General features: G+C 38.0%; 1 protein-coding gene across 2 annotated transcripts in view; it reads left to right on the top strand.

Annotated features, from left to right (window-relative positions):
* ipo11 (importin 11) overlaps positions 1–16,515 on the top strand; it is a 116,156-nt gene that overhangs the window by 18,179 nt on the left and 81,462 nt on the right. For both annotated transcript variants that reach the window (XM_053325328.1, XM_053325329.1), the window contains exons 6-14: positions 1,224–1,356; positions 1,647–1,705; positions 2,990–3,038; positions 6,741–6,811; positions 6,970–7,162; positions 8,456–8,608; positions 9,480–9,523; positions 12,752–12,842; positions 14,888–14,935. In XM_053325328.1, coding sequence (XP_053181303.1) covers positions 1,224–1,356; positions 1,647–1,705; positions 2,990–3,038; positions 6,741–6,811; positions 6,970–7,162; positions 8,456–8,608; positions 9,480–9,523; positions 12,752–12,842; positions 14,888–14,935 — 841 coding nt within the window. The remainder of the gene's footprint in view (positions 1–1,223; positions 1,357–1,646; positions 1,706–2,989; positions 3,039–6,740; positions 6,812–6,969; positions 7,163–8,455; positions 8,609–9,479; positions 9,524–12,751; positions 12,843–14,887; positions 14,936–16,515) is intronic.

The following is a 16,515-nucleotide window of genomic DNA, read 5'->3' as shown; positions in this document are numbered from 1 at the left end:
CCCTTGTTTTATCAGGTAGCAGATGTATTCAACATTTAAATGATGTCTTGTATATAAAAATTCTTAAGTCGTAAATGAGGCGTAACGAGCTGAACAGCAGGGGGACAACATATCTGAAAGTGCCACCATAGGACATCTGGAGACTGATTACCTCATCACCTCAGTTGGCTATTAGGCTACAAACACAGCTTAGTAGGTCCTATAGCATTTGTAAAACATTTTGAACTGACCACCTGTCTATTATTTTTAGGTAGAGTACATCTAGTTGTGCAGCTAGACCTGTTTTTAGCCATGTAGAGTACAGTTAAAATGACCTTAGAAACTCCTCCCATAGAAACGTGTTAAGACAGATACATATGCTCGTACATCACCTGATTTCCTAAAAACAGAGAAACATAAGTAATAAAGTGAAAGAAAAAAATTGAGATTGTTTTCTACATTTCTAGTCATCACTTTTAGATAACATGGATTGGATTAGGCTCTGAGGGATGACCAGCTCTACAGAAATCTCCCTAAAGAGCAAAGTTGTCAGTCTTGCAGTTTTATGCAAATAATCTAACAAAGTAAATTTTTATTTACATTAATCAAGAATCAGGAATGTCTCAAACCATGACATTTAACAGTGTACAAATATTTGATGTGTAGTTTTCCTTCAACAACAGCAGACTCAAAATGCTTGAAGCATTGAGCATGTTTGAATAGTCACTGAGACGTAATGTTTATCTCTTTTCTTTTTATGAAAATATCCGCCAAAGCATAATTCAAAGCTCATTATTATGCCATGTCAGACTTATTATTTTCCTCTGCTGCTGAGCTAGACTATACACCAGACACTTGATAGGACAGGGAGTACTCTCTACCTATGATGATCTTATTTTGCCTCTACGGGAGTATGCCTTCGGTGGAACAAAAGTAATTGGTTTTCGCCCAAATAATGTTATGGCAACGAATGTAATAGAAAGTTAATTTAGCCTCTTTGCTCTGTGTGTATTTGTTTTATGTGGAAGCACGTTCATATTTGTATAACACCAGTGTAACTGGCTTTGAATATGTGATGTCCGTAGGTGCAATTTGAACCTAAGTATAATATATTTTTGATGAATTTCATGTGATTATCAGAATGGCCTCATATGCCTTTTAGTTAAAGGTGATCACTGATCCAGAATAATTTTATGTGTATGTGATTGACTGTACTCTTTATGTGTGTGTCTGTGTTTTGGCAGCTTGCGTCAGGCATTTACAGCTTTGCATGCTCCTTGTGGAGCCACCACACCGACTGCTTCCTCCAGCAGATTTATGCCACAGATGAGGTGGCAGCGCTCAGCTCACTGGAGAGGACACTGCTCTCTCTTAAAGGTAGTGATATGCAACACTCACAGACATACATTATACTTCCACAACTGCAGTGTCATGTAAAGAGGTGCAGTGATGTGTTCATTTAGAATAGCAACTGTCAAATATTGGCCATGAATAATTAAACTGATCATGCAGGATATGATTATCACAATTGCCAAGATGTCAGGCAGACAAGTTTAGTTTCTGAAAACATAAGCATGTGCTGATACTTTGTGAAACACCAATTAAGTGGAGTTTACCATATAATACAATTGCAATTAGGGACAATACTTGTTTTTTTTCTTTCTCAGTGCTTCGCAAGTTGACAGTCCATGGATTTCAAGAGCCACAACAGAATATGGAAGTGATGGTGAGTCTGAGAAAAATCAGATAGTAGTTTTTTTTTTTTCCTTTTTTCGTTTGGTTGCAATAGAGACTCTCATATTTAGGAAAAGCTGATATTTTTCTGTTGGTGTTTTGAGCTGAAAACGACTCCAATTATAGGGTGAAAAATGTGGATGGACGCTGTGATTGAAAGGGCCTTAAGTTATGTCTCGGTTCAAAGAGTCAAAGAGTTCTGCGTGAGCTATTCTCCCACTCTCAGGGTGAAGAAAGTCCAAATCCATGAAACTGTTAATTTAATTTAGTCAAAATCTCTCTGGTAAAAAAAAATAAAAAAAAATAAATCTTAAGCATCTGTCAGGGTAGGGTTTTGGTTTCCCCCCCATGGCTTAGAGTTAATGGAATTAGTTGCACAAAATGTCCCAGTCCTTTGAACTCAAGCTGCAGATTCTAACTACTTCCTGTTTTACCAATCAAGATTTTGGTTAAAGAATAGCAGTAACTTTATAGATTAATGGTAAAAAAGTGAAAAGCCTAGAGTGACTATGAAAATATAAATAAATAACAGCCTAAAAACAAAAAACAAAAAAATAGTGATGTATCTGATTTAACTCAGGGAACCTTAAAACAGATCTCATTAAGTCAGTCAAATATTGGGGAGCCACTGGTAGGAGGCTGATATATTGTGTGGGTTTGCATTTATTAGTACCAAAGTAATCACTAATTTTATTTGTTGGTATTGGTAAAAAAAAAGAAGATATTTATGGCTTAAAGTTTTGAATTTGCTTGTCATATATTGAATACTTGACAAACTAATTCAAATGAAAGCATGTACCACCTGCCAAAAAGACATTCAGTTTATCTTACAACTAACCTTGAGATACATTATACGCACATAGAAGAACATTATGGGTCTTCTGAGTCAGTTTGTATTATGCTCTATCTCTCTGTCTTTGTCTCTTTATTGTAGTGCTTTCAAATTTTTTTTATTGTTATAGTTAATTATCCATTGTGTCTTTTTTCTCTGTCAACTGGGAAATGCCAAGGACATTTTATGACAGAAGTAATTCTGTTGACTGCTCCATTATAGCAATAATGAGACAACTTTTAGCCTGAAAGCTGAAGTTTGTGTAATGGTTGAAATACTTACATTGGGGCCACACACACGTAGACATGCACGTACCCACCACATGCATACTAAAGTTATCTGCTTCTGGGCAATCCTAATGGAGCAATCATGAGCGATTCAACTGCAGAAATGTCAAAGTGATTAATCTTTATCTCAGCCTCTCCATCTCCTCCTTCTTTTCAGGGTTTCCTGAATGCAGTGTTTGAAAGGCTAAAACAGTTCTTGGAATGCTGTGAGTACTTGTCTCTTTCTCTGTCCTCAGTCTGTGATCCTGGGCTTCTCTTTTCAGTAAAACTCAATTACTGCTGCTTGATCTAATGCACAAAGATGGCACCTACATTAAAATTCAAAGGCATTTTTACGATACCAAAAGTCTAGGCATCTAATAGTGCCATAGCATAATGACGGTCTCAAATTAATAGTTCTGGCAAAGTCATCATAAGGGGCATCAATTCTTCTCTAAATGATTAGAAAACAGATGACCTACAAGATAAACTTGTGCACTCTGTATTACTTACTGTTTTACTTAAAATAAGTCTGAGTCGTAATCTCTATATATGAAATCTTTGTAATTGATGGATCTTGAAAGTGTATGTTTAAGCCACGTATCTTCCTGGAACATCACCCTGCACTAGAAGATATGATCCCTCTAAGATTGAGCTCCTTGTAATCCCAGCCAGTCCCTCTATATAAATAGATATCATTATCCAATCAACCTGACTCAAGCCCACCAAGTCTACCTGAAACGTGGGGGTCACTATTGATGACTAAGTAACCTTTAAGGTCCATGTGCCCTCAATTGTTCAGTCATGTTGATTTGGCTTGTAAATCATCAGGAAGATCAGACCCTACCTGTCTGATGATGCAGCACAATCCCTGGTACAGAGAATTCAAAACCCTGACACTCGCTTACAAACAGCTCCCCCCTACCTGAACTCTTTCATTCAGGTGTATGCTCCCTCACGCTCACTAAGCACTACCGAATTATAGGAACTGGTACTATTACTGCTGCCACAAAAGGGCCCTATCTCACTATACAGACTCTTCTCTTTTGTGGTTTCCTGGCAGTTGAAATGACAAAAAAACAACAAAACCTGTTTGATCTGCAGAGTCCCTCTCATTCTTTAAAAAGGGACTGCCCAGCTCTTTAGCGTATACCTTTGCATTTGATTGAATGGACAAATGAAAAACAAAAAACCCCCCAAACAAACGAAAAAAAACAGTCTCAAACTTAGCTTTATGGCACTTACTTGTGTTGTTCTCTCCTGACTAGATCTCTGCTTGTGTTGTATCAGCTCTCAGATGTACGTTGCTTTGGATAAAAGCATCTGTTGAATGAAATGTAAATTGTAAAATCGAAGCAATAAAGTTACCACTTTTGATTAATTAATCTCACCCTTCTGCCGATCAGATCAAAAAATGTTTGCCCTCCTTATCTAATATTGCGTTTTATTTACATGTGAGAATAATTCTTCACTGTCTTGTGTCTTGGTCCAACATGATGCTTCAAAAAGAACTACTTTGATCTATTTTTGTCATGATGAATTAACACCCTTTCAGTTTAATTCTGCATGGATGACACACACTGCATGTGCACTAGCAACTACATGGAGGGATGTGAGGGAATTAGTAGCTCTTAGCATGGTGAACTGGGGTAGAGCCATATTTTACTCAGTAATGCCATTTTTTGTCCCTTTGTGTTGTAATTACCCCATTCAGTGGCAGTTTAATCTCACTTTAACTGTGATGTCACCATCTGTGGTCCTTTCTTCTTTGTCAACAACACTTCAGACAACACTCCATGAGCTTCAATAGCAGCAGATGCAAGTAAAACACAATTTCAGATATCAGCCACAACTATCACTTCCACTACTTACTTAGCTGATTGCAGCTCACAGCTGGCCTTGGGAGAAATATCAGCTTTGCACAAAACTGGTGTTTTTGGGAGTGTCTTTGTGGTCCATTCTGGCTCTTCCTGTTAGATGTTTTTGCTCCAACTGATGTCACCTGTCTGTTACTGTCTGTCACTTCATTGTTGGAACTTTTTTGCCAGGCGACATATCATGTCAGAAATAGCGAATACCCTTTTAATTTCAGTGTGGTTGTGTCTTCAAGTGGAAAATGTACTTTCTACCTCTGTTAGTAGATTTTATTAAGAGGAGGGAAGGGTGTTGGTTCATACCTGTGACCTCAGAGACTTAATTGGAAGTACGCCAGAGGCTGTTATTGTCCTGGCTGATTTCATCTATGAGCTGACAAGGAAATAAACTACATGGGACATCTTTATTGGCTCTAGCATCAGGAGTAGTTTTATGGAACTAAAATTTACATCAGAGGGAGTGAGTCATTCATGGTCATGTTTGGGCTCTTTTATTACTGTACTTGCACTACTGAACTGTAAGCATTGCGAAGCAAAAGAGGAATGGTGCATCTCATGCTGCTAGTATCATACATACTGCTTCAGATGCCATTGTTTGTTTAAATTTCTCCTCCTGGATGTTGGTCCCTGGACCCTTCTTCCAATGACATCACGCAGGTCGCTATGATTGATCTGGAGCCAATGTCTGGTCTGTTATGTCTCTCAGCCAAGCCACAAGAAAAGTTTATGACACTATCATCTCTAGCGGTGTCACGATTCTCCAAATCCTCGATTCAATTTTATTTCGATTTTAAGGTCACGATTTGATGGGTCCTTTTAGCCCAGATGCCTATGCCATTTTTAGACTAATCATGAGTGATATAATCTCCATCAGTTGTTTGCAATGTACCACACTAAGGCCCTACTGTCTAAATAATTTATTAGCAATATAATGTAACAATTACTTGTTTCAGCACTCAATTGGAAACTTACTCTAAACAAAAGAATGATGTAGTGATCCTCTAACTGCAGTGTGCACTCTTCATATTAGATGATATTCAAGTTTACAATAAAACAAAAACTAAATTAAAATAGCCTAATGTCCATAGCCATCCCTGAACAGTTAAGTGTGCTAAATGTCCTAACAGTGTCCTAACTGTATCCTAACAGTAGCATCTCTGGTGCTACAAATACCCCTACAGCTCTAGGTATTGCTTTAGTGCAGACAACTCTCCTGCATATTGATAGCAGCTCCCTGACGCCCGCAAAATATATAGAATCTCCCGGACGTGCGCTAGAGTGTCTGTGCGTGCGTGTGTGTTTGTGTGACTGTCAATGCAGCGCGAATGAGAGCAAAGCGTCCTGATAGCTCTGTGTTGCTGCTTATTAAACCAACCCACAAGGTTCATAATTTTGATTGATTGAATTGAATAGGAAAGATCAGACACCTTTGTCATGCTGAATTAAATGTAACTCGGTTTAAATTCTCATTAACAGTTGACGTAATTGTAAGCGTTGGCTTGATCCAGTGTACCTTTTTAGAATTTTTTGTTAATATGCTACTAACATATTTGACAGTCTACCCCGATTTTCTTTAATGAGTTACCATGGGGCCAGACATACTTACTCCTTAAAGGCATCATATTTTGTTGGTATATTCAGCTTTTATTACTATTAATTGAAATCTATTGGATGTAAAAGCTTTAAAACAAAAATGTTTCTGATTCTACTTGCACTTTAACCATGTTGAAGTCTAGATCTGTTTTTAGGGTCAAGAGATAATTATGATTATTTGCAGTGTCACCATGGATAAAATCATTTTTTATATGATGACAAAAGAAAAAAACTAATGCAGTAATAATCTTATTACTCATTGCTGTCTACTAAATCCCATTATTGTCAAGCTGAATTAGTTGCATTTAAATGTAATAGCATCTATGTATTGCCAAATTATGTTAATAGCACAAGGAATCAAAAATCAGTATTATACAAAATAACTCACAATGATCTGCGATGCTGTATGTTATCAAGCATCATGTTGCTGTTAAGTAACATCGCTGTGTGATTGTGTTGCAGGTCGGCAAGCTGGTCCAGATAACACATGCAGAGAAAAACTGGAGAAGACGATCATACTGTACACTAAAGTTGTGAGTTTGATAACAAAATGACAAAATGTCTGTTTTTTAAAATAACAAATTTATTGTAGATTCTGGGGTATTGTTATAGAATCTAACAAATTTTCCTCTCTCCCATTTCCTCTTTCCCTATGTCCCTCCTCGTTTGTGTTCTTCTCCTGTCTGTGCAGTTGTTAGATTTCCTAGAGTACCATCCGTGTGCATTTATACCCCTTATTCAGCGTTCCCTGGAATTTGCTGTCAGCTACGTGTTCACACCTGCTGGGGAAGGAGTGACCTTTGAACGCTTCATTGTCCAGTGCATGAACCTCATCAAGATGATCGTTAAGAATGATGCCTACAAACCTGCCAAGAATATAGAAGGTAGGAAATGAGGGCTTTGGTAAAGAGAGGAGTAAGGGAGTTGGAGAGTAAAGGAAATATGAAGTGAAGAGTCAGTATAAGAAAATAAAATTACATTTTAGTAATAACAATTACTGACATACTGTAAATTGATTGAAATGAAATTAGAATTTCAGATGTGTGACTCAGAGGCCACTAAAAAATGCCACTAGCTTTTCAAAGCAGATCATTGACAGTGGTTTGGAAAGCACAACACAGTGGTACCGTCAGCGTCATTGTATGCTACCATGGCTCATATTTATTTCAAGCTATCAGAGGCCTCGAGTGCTTCATTAACCTTGGAGCACAGTGCTCAGCCTTGGTTCTTGTAGCTGTTGTGGTCTTTGGTGTGCCTTTTATTGTGTGCCTCTTCTTCCTATGCAGTTGTTAGTTGGTTGTGGTCCTTTTTCTTTGTCAACATCTGTCTGACCCTGACTTAATTGAGTCAGTTTGCTTTTATTCTTAGTGCCAGATACACCAGTGTTTTGAGTAGCAAGGTCACATAGCTAAAGAGAAAGTTGAGCCTTGACAGACACAGCTCAGTGCAGAGCAGCGATCTGGCTGGTTTATTAGGCCCATGCTGTCAGTCATATAGACGTACAGGAAGAAACTGAGTGTATTACAACATGGCCCCTAGCACTGTATCAGTGATGACATGGGGGTCAGGGGCCACAAGAAAAGTGAAGGTTTTAACAGTGGAAATACTTACACGTCTGGCTCAAACTTAACTACTTTGGTTTCTTCTGAATAGTCTTCTTAAAATGCTTGGTGCACTGTTGAAATGAACATTCTTCAGTTTTTTCTTTAACAAATTATAGTAAAATAGAGTATAGTTTAATTTTAAAGTTGACAAAGACTAAAGAAGATGACTCACCTAATGAGGAGTCAAACTGGGTATATTTGTTTTCACAGAAAAAAAATGTATTTAAATCAATTGAACATGAGTATCAAACACTGTGTAGACTTAGTGGTTTAGGAGCTTGGAATATGGTTAAAGAGCTGATATACCTACTTTTACTTTTAGAGATCTGATATACCTTATCTACTTTGTACTGATAGATCATTTTGGTATTACTGTGAATTCCACCAAAAATTATATTTAAAGCTGAGAAGTGCAGGCACGGACAAACAGAAGTCTGTACTGTGGTGTTGTATTAACTATGTTTGATTGGGTGTTTGACAGATTAATAGTAAATCAAGATATCATTTCCTCTCTGTCTTTCTTTTTCTTTCTTTCACTGTCACTCCTCTCTCCATGCATCTCCCCTCTTTCAGACAGTAAACCAGAGAGTCTGGAGGCTCACAAGATCAAGACAGCTTTCTTCACACACCCCACGCTGACAGAGATTGGACGCCGGCTTGTTTCACACTACTTCCTTCTCACAGAGGAAGAGCTGGCAATGTGGGAAGAGGACCCTGAGAGCTTTGGTAATGTCCCCAAATACACTGGCTGAATCCAAATGTCCAGACTTATCTGAACTCACAGACTCAACAGGCATGTTGTCAGAACAATAAGAGCTAGCCATTCCTACAGTTCATGAAGTCAGCAATTGTGCTTTGGGTGCAGACTTTACCAGAGTTTGTTTATTTATTGTTGCATTGACGTAGTGGTGACGCTGTACTGACGTGGCAAGGGGAGGTGTTGAACATAAAGATAATAGGCCATATCATTTCTTGAATTGTGATAATCGACAGACATAAATGAAACATTCTGTCATAATGGAGTATTATCTTATGCATATCAAACATTATAGCTTAAAGATTGATGTGGTTAAGAAGCCAAAATTCATCTCAAGTAGCAATACTCCACTCAACCACAGTTTATAAATTGTTTAAGTAGATTCCTCTCAGAAAATGCTCAGGGAGATAGATTACAGGGAAAATATTATTGTGATGGTTATAGGTACGGCTGCCTGTGAGAACTGATTCTCTCAGTAACTTGTTTTTATCTTCCCTGCAGCATAGTGCCCTCGCAGACTTGATGAAATGACACTGACCACTCGGACACAACACTTTGTAAAAGGGCGACAACAGAGCCCAATGCGCAAATTCAAATTCAGTTGTACAGTCAGACAGAACCACACACAGGTGTTTCGAAACACTTTTGCTCAGACAAAATGAAAATGTGTTTGTGTTGTGCAACCTCAGCTATAATTTCCAGACCAGCTGTTCCAAGCAGATAACTTTTTGTCATCTCAGAATGTAGTGTGGGCTACTATACACTTTTTTATTATGCCCTCTATAGGACACCAATAATTAGCTCTGACATTCTTTCCTTGTCTTCTCTTCTCTTCTCCAGCTGTTGAGGAAACTGGTGGTGACTCTTGGAAATACAGTCTACGGGTAAGTAAAGACACAGTTGTACAAGCACACGTTGCAAACCAATGATTAATCCTGTTGTGTCTTTATCTGAGAGGAAGCACTGCAAGCTGTTTTCTGTGGTTATGTCGAAGAGGCACCACTACCTGATCATATTAACATAACTTTCTGTAGATCGCTTTGGTAGTCTAATGGTTACCGTGCATGCCACATTATGTTAGAGTCCCTGGTTCGAGTCCGGCAAGGGACCTTTGCTGCAGGTCATTCCCCCCTCTCTCTCCCTGTTTCCAGTCTGCCTCTATGCCAAATACTTTCAAATAAAGTGCCCAAAAGTAAATCTTGAAAAAAAGACAACATAACTTTGTGTAATATCTATGAACAAAATAACAGATGCTGTTATATACACTGTTCTTGTGTATGAAAGTGCAAATGGTGATGAGTAGTCATGGCACAACAGACTTACTACAGTGAAGAAGACAAACTCAGCCTTTCCAGCATACTATACATATAGTATTATGGCAGTAACTACACAGTGGGCCATTGATAGCATCTAAGAAAAGGAGAGTAAGAAGAGGAAAGTGGTTTAAAAAACTCAAAGAGAATAAAACAGTGCAAGGTTGCCTGGACTGAAGTGGACTTAAAAAAACAAGAAGTTGATTTGTAAGCCTACCCTTGAAACCATAACAATGTAGATTAGAAGAACCATAATATCTGAAGATTCTATCTCAATGGAACTAGTGTGAAATGAAATGTCACATGTATTATTTTAGTACCTGCCATATTTTATTTATTTTTTAATTTTTTTATGGCGGCCCTATACGTTTCAGCATCATAAAACAGTTAGTGGTCCCTAGGGCTTTATTGCCCATCTCTGTGGCTGTGCCTAGTTAGTTGGCAGTGTCATATCTTCAGCTGTTTTTCTGAGTCACTACATAATCTCTCATCCAATTACTTATTTTTTCAGTCACGCATTATTTTTCTTCCCTCTTTGGGCTGAGCCCCATTCTGTTTACTTTCATCACTTCAGATGACAAACTTTTTTCCCTCCTGTGAAACATTCAAACGTTCAACCCTGAGGTGTTGCTGTAAAAGTTCACATTCATTTAAAACACACTGTAGCAGAAACACATGGCAGGCTAATTACTACTGATTAACAGTTTTAAAGGTATAAACACCAGTTGACCAATTATAAAAGGGGTTTAATTATACATTTTAAAATGGCCTAAAGCCCTGATTTACTAAAGGTTTGGATGTGTAAAAACTAGGGCTGGGCCAAAAAATCGATTTTTATATTAATCCCGATTTTGTTTCTGTCGATTTTTATTTATTTACATTTTTTTTTTTTTATTTAAATTTTTTTTATTTTATTTTTATTTTTCTAAAGACCAGCTAAATGTAGCAGTTTAGTTTATTGTAAGATGTTGGCGGATGAGAATGTTTTTTGTGAGGGCAGGTGCACAGTTTTAAAAATAAATCTCACAAACTGATGTGATGTGTGTATTGTTTTTTGTAAATATGACTTATGATGTATTATCAAGTGTTTGGTTCAACCTGTTGTTGTTTAAGGAAAGAAAATCACAATAATTGAAATATAAAATCGCAATACTTGTTTAATCAGAATCGCAATTTAAATCGAATTAGGACCCAAAAATCGTTAGAGAATCGAATCGGCACAAAAGCATATCGGCCCAGCCCTAGTAAAAACGTGTGCAAACTCTTCAACACCTGCAAAAAATATGCAAGCTGATGTACTAACACGGCACACTGAGACTTGCATCTTTCAACTGTGATAGATTGTACAACAGATAGTAAGTGCTATCGATTTAGTACGTTTGCCATAATGAATATGTAATATGGGGCGTTTCAACCCCATTGTGCAGATTTCAGGGAGGAGAAAATGCAAATATGTTATTTAGCACACACATTGAGATTTACCAAACCTGATGGTAACTGCGTCTATAAATAATACCTTTTGAAGGGCAGGTATTAACAGACTGCGCACTCCACAGATGACTTCTGTCACTGGAGAGGAGAAGACGGAGGCACAGTGACAGAATGCGCTCAGGACAGATTTTTTCCACCTGTGTTAATATTTTTGGAGTGGAATATTTTTGGTTTTACTAACAGCATAAATACACTCCCATATGTCGTTTTTTCTGATAACACACTATATTTGTTAACCTCTTCTACTAGAACCTGATCGAATTTCTTTCTGCTCGTCCAAACCCTCCATTTACACACGTAAAACCCTAATTTAAATATGCACACCGCACGCTAACTAAAAGCGCAATCTATTGCTCTGTGAACGCAATTTATACCCTTTATTATTCTGGTCCCTAGAGTTTTAATCAGCATTAGGTTTGTTTCATTTCTCATTGGAGTACACAGAGGTTACTGTAGGTCGCAGGGGACAATTTCAGCTGATATTCAGTATGAAAGCTGCATTTGAATACACATAGATTTCTGCATGTGTATGTCTTGATTATTCAGAGGTCTGTCACTTCTCTTTACAGTCCACGACCTATTTTGACCTTAGTGTCAGCACATTGTGGTTAGGGGAATTGTTCAAGATGGATGAAATGTCACTATCCATCTATTCTTTCCATGTTCACCAATTCTAATGGCTGATTATAGATGACTTTCACCCACCGTATCAATATTACCACCTCTCAAAATGTTCCCAAATATAGCAATGGTTTTGTGTTTGTCTTAATCTCATCATGGTGGATTGGCTTTTTAGAAGTGTCATCTCACCTCTGACCTTTTACCTCCAGGATGTAAAGGTCATATCTACATGCTGTGAGATGTCACAGCATGTCATTGTAATACGTTCTGTACATGTTCTCAGATTACTTTCACCTTTACTCAAGATGGATTGTTTTTGTTACACCTAAAACCTCTAAACCACTGAGGACGGTGGACTATCATTTGTCTGTTTGATGACACAAACACAGAAATCCCCTGAGAATGTCACATTGACTTTCTATTGAACTGAGAGCATTGTTTGCTGTTGTTTGTAGATGCCTACCCGTATACAACTTTCTTTATGTTTATAGAGGGCATGCACCAATGTCCTTTCTACAAGTTTATAACCCCCTACCCACAACCAGAGGTGGCTGCTATGAATGAACCAGGAGAAAAACAAATGACTGTTGTAGCTTCCATATACAGTGATATCATGTACATGGTATACCATCTGTTTTGCTATTTAATTGTCTTTTTTTGTCTCTTATTCTCTCTTCTGTTCCTCAGCCTTGTACTGAAGTTTTATTCCTGGATATCTTCCACAACTACAGCCAGACCCTGACGCCAGTGCTTCTGGATATGGTTCAGAATCTCCAGGGTCAGTTCAATTCAAAATTCTGCAAATTAAGGGCGCGCAGGTGGTCGAGTGGTTAGAGCGCATGCCATATACGCAGCTGACCCCGGTTCGAATCCCGATCGGAGGTCCTTTGCTGCATGTCACCCCCCCTCTCTCTCCCATGTTTCCTGTCGGTCTACTGATGAATAAAGGCGTCTATGCCAACAAAATCTTAAAAAAAAAAAAAAAAAAAAAAAAAAAATTCTGCAAATTAAAACATGATTCCCTCTTTTACTCAGCACATTTTTAAACGCTCTTTCAATACAGGGCAAATGTATGCTAATTTGTCAGTTTCTTAGGTACACCTAGCTAAAACTGATGGAGTCCAATACAGCTTTGTAATAATTTTGCAGGATATAGTTTGTGTTACTAATTTTGTTGCTTTATGCTGAGTGATGTTGCCAATATGTTTCCACCCCATTGATAACATAACCATCCATTTTTTTCCAGTTTTATCTTACTTACATTTTAATGTTACATTAAAGCGATGGTTCGGCGTAATTTTGACCTAGCGTCATATACACCATGAGGTCTATCTAAACACCCCCTCAGCCGTTCATTTTCATTTGGTCGGAAAATAGTGGAGTTAGAGCCATCAGCTGAATGGCTTAGTACAGGTGTTAACGGGACCACCAGTGTATCTCGTAAATTACCCCATTAATAAATCCTGGATTGTTGTCAAACTTCTATAGTAGTGCAAATGGGGTCTTTACTCATAAATCGATGCATTGAAAAGTTTGTAAGTACACCAGGAGCTGTAAACATTGTCGAAATATCAGTTTATTAGCTGCCTCTGTCCCAACTGCCACTGGAAGAACAAGTTTTTGTCCAATAGAGTGTGGCTTCTTACTTTTTGCGATCCGTTGAGCCACCAAATAAGAAGCCCTCTGTGCTTTTTCTGAATTTGTGGCCAGGTTCACCAGTCGTGTTTTTTGACGCAAATCTTTAGTTTTGTCTTTAAACTCCAGGTGCTTTGTAATCAGATGCTGCTTTAGCTTGGCGGGCTTCATGGCTTAATTTGCTAGCACCTGAAGACACACAACACATTTTGGTCTTCCGTCGCTGTTCTCAATAAAACCAAGCTCCAGATAACTGTTGTCATATTTTCTCAGTTTAGCTGGTTTGGGCTTAGCATCACTTGATGAAGTGGACAGTCTTAAATATTTATCCATCGCCACTAGCTAGCTAATCGGCAGCAGGAGCTGTAAGCCAGGTGCGTTCTGAGCAAAGTGATGCGAGTAAGTGATGTGTGTCAGATTTACGTGATTCAATCATGTGAGAGTTTTTATTGGCCCAAAGCTAACGCAAGTGGGAGTAATTGGATCAGTATGTTTGTTTTATTGGCGCAGTGGTTCCCATATGTACTTATGCAACTTTTAATGATAAGGCATAACTTTAATAATTTATTGCAAATTATTGCGCGGACCCCCAAGCTATGGCTTGTGGACCCCCGGGGGTCCGCGGACCCCAGTTTGAGAACCACTGCTATAGTCTTTTCATCATTCTTAAGTTCCTTTGTGACAACCTCCACCATTACAACTCCTCTCAACTCTCTAGTCTCTCAGTTACATACACACATGCATGAATCATATTGCTTCTTTTCTCTCGGTGGTACTCTGTTGTTGAATTAGCAGTGCAATTGCTCAATTGGGTGGATTACAGGGTTTGCTTACTCCCTGTCTCCCAAGCTGCTTTCATTTTAAAGTGACAAAGTGGAAATGGGTTCAGTTGGAGCAAGGAAGATTCCAGATTGGGTAATTCTATGGTTGAACACAGTCAGCTATTGATTTTGAGACCCAACTATACAACAAGGCTTAATAGAGATAGGAAGCAGACCAGTGAAATGGCTGAGACAAGACAGATTTAGTCGAGTGAAAATTGCAGCTTTGTTATGATTTGCTCACTGCAAATCCTCCAGCTCTTCTTTTATCATTGACAAACAGTATGCACGTGACTTGAACGCACATCTTCCGAATGCAGTCTATTATGCAACTGAAATGAGACACAGTGTATGTATGTCTTTGCAGGCCCAACCAATGTGGAAGACCCTGTTCAATTGCTAATGAAGGATGCAGGTGAGTCAAATGATTCTCTTACTCCTGGTGGTTCAATAACTGTCATTATCTGCCAGGTGCAGTAAACGACTTGTTTTTGAATCTCAAGGTCTGCTATAATTAACATCATTATATCTTATTAATATTTTATCTCCTGCAGAAATTGTGAAGATTGTCAAATGAATTAAGACAGCTCCAAATTCATGAAATTCACTGTTCGAATAAAAAAATAAAAAAAAGTATGAACTTTTAAGGCTGATCTCAAAAATCATCTAAAATGATAATTGTTACCATTACTTCCCATCTTTAGTTTAATTCACATGACCCATAGGTGACCAATTCTAGTCATACTGCTCTCTCACTCTTTTTACACTTAACTGCCTCATTTAATTGAGTTTTCATTTCATTCCTGACTTTAAAACTCTGTTTTTCCCCCTCTCCACCTCCTTGCAGTATTTATAACTCTTTGGCAGGTTAGGGCTGCCACTCGGAGTGTATTTATGGCGTACACAACTAAATCACAGACACTTGCATTGCCTGCCTCTTTTAGAACTGGATGCCTGTAGAGATCTCAGCAGTCTGTTGACAGTATTGATAAAACAGCAGACATAGCTAGATGATGAAGCTGTATTGTGGCAGTAGTGTCCGATAATTGTGGCTCTGAGAGCTAAAGCTGATTTTAAAGAGCAAAGAGGCACTTAATAACAGCAGGTGCTGATTTCTTTACAAATAGAATAAATTAATAAACAATTATAATGGTACCAATACTATTATAAGTTATAGTTTTGTGAAAATGGAATTTGTGTTTTGTTAGTCCCAAAACCAACAATATGTCCCTGAGCTGGCATCAGTGAGCTGAAGTGAAACATTGTATGTGCTATAGATACATTTATTATACATAAATGACATATTTGCTACAAAACCATGACCACCTGCCGAGACCCTTTTTACAGCTGACAAAAGCTGCTAACTGGCATTCAACAAAGTATGAACCATCCTTTTAGAAGGAATTTAATGTTTGTTACTCCTGACATGCATGATGTGGTAACATACTTTCTGTAGCCCCTCTATTTGTTTAACACTTGGCATTTTAATGGCGGACTGGCAGGGGTGTCAGATATATCAATAGATTTTTTTTTTCTTTTGTCCTTATGGAAATTCATGGTGCACCATACGGAAATCATCAGAGAAATACCAATACTTTCGAGCTAGCAACAATAAACAAACAAACAAACATCCACTACCCTACAATAGACATCCACAACCCCATAATAAACATCCCCACCCCTACGACAATACACAGCAACAACGCTGCTACGAACACCCACAAACATCAACACCATCAACAATTCACTTTAACAACAAACCTATGTTGACTGCCTCTTCCCAAAATTATTATACATTAGAACTTAGTAAACATATTTAAGTAGCCCTCTGAGAGGTCCCCTTTTTGGACCACTAAAAACACAACTGAAAACGTATGAACAACTCATTTAGAGCAGCACTGAAGATAAAGAAATTCAAAATAAATACATAAATGATTGTACAAACTAATTTACAATAAATGCAGTTAACATAACAGTAGTCAACTATGCATTTCT

This window comes from Scomber japonicus, chromosome 9 (genome assembly GCF_027409825.1).
Source record: "Scomber japonicus isolate fScoJap1 chromosome 9, fScoJap1.pri, whole genome shotgun sequence".
NCBI classification, from domain to species: Eukaryota; Metazoa; Chordata; class Actinopteri; order Scombriformes; family Scombridae; genus Scomber; species Scomber japonicus.
This window is presented reverse-complemented; position numbering and strand designations above follow the sequence as displayed.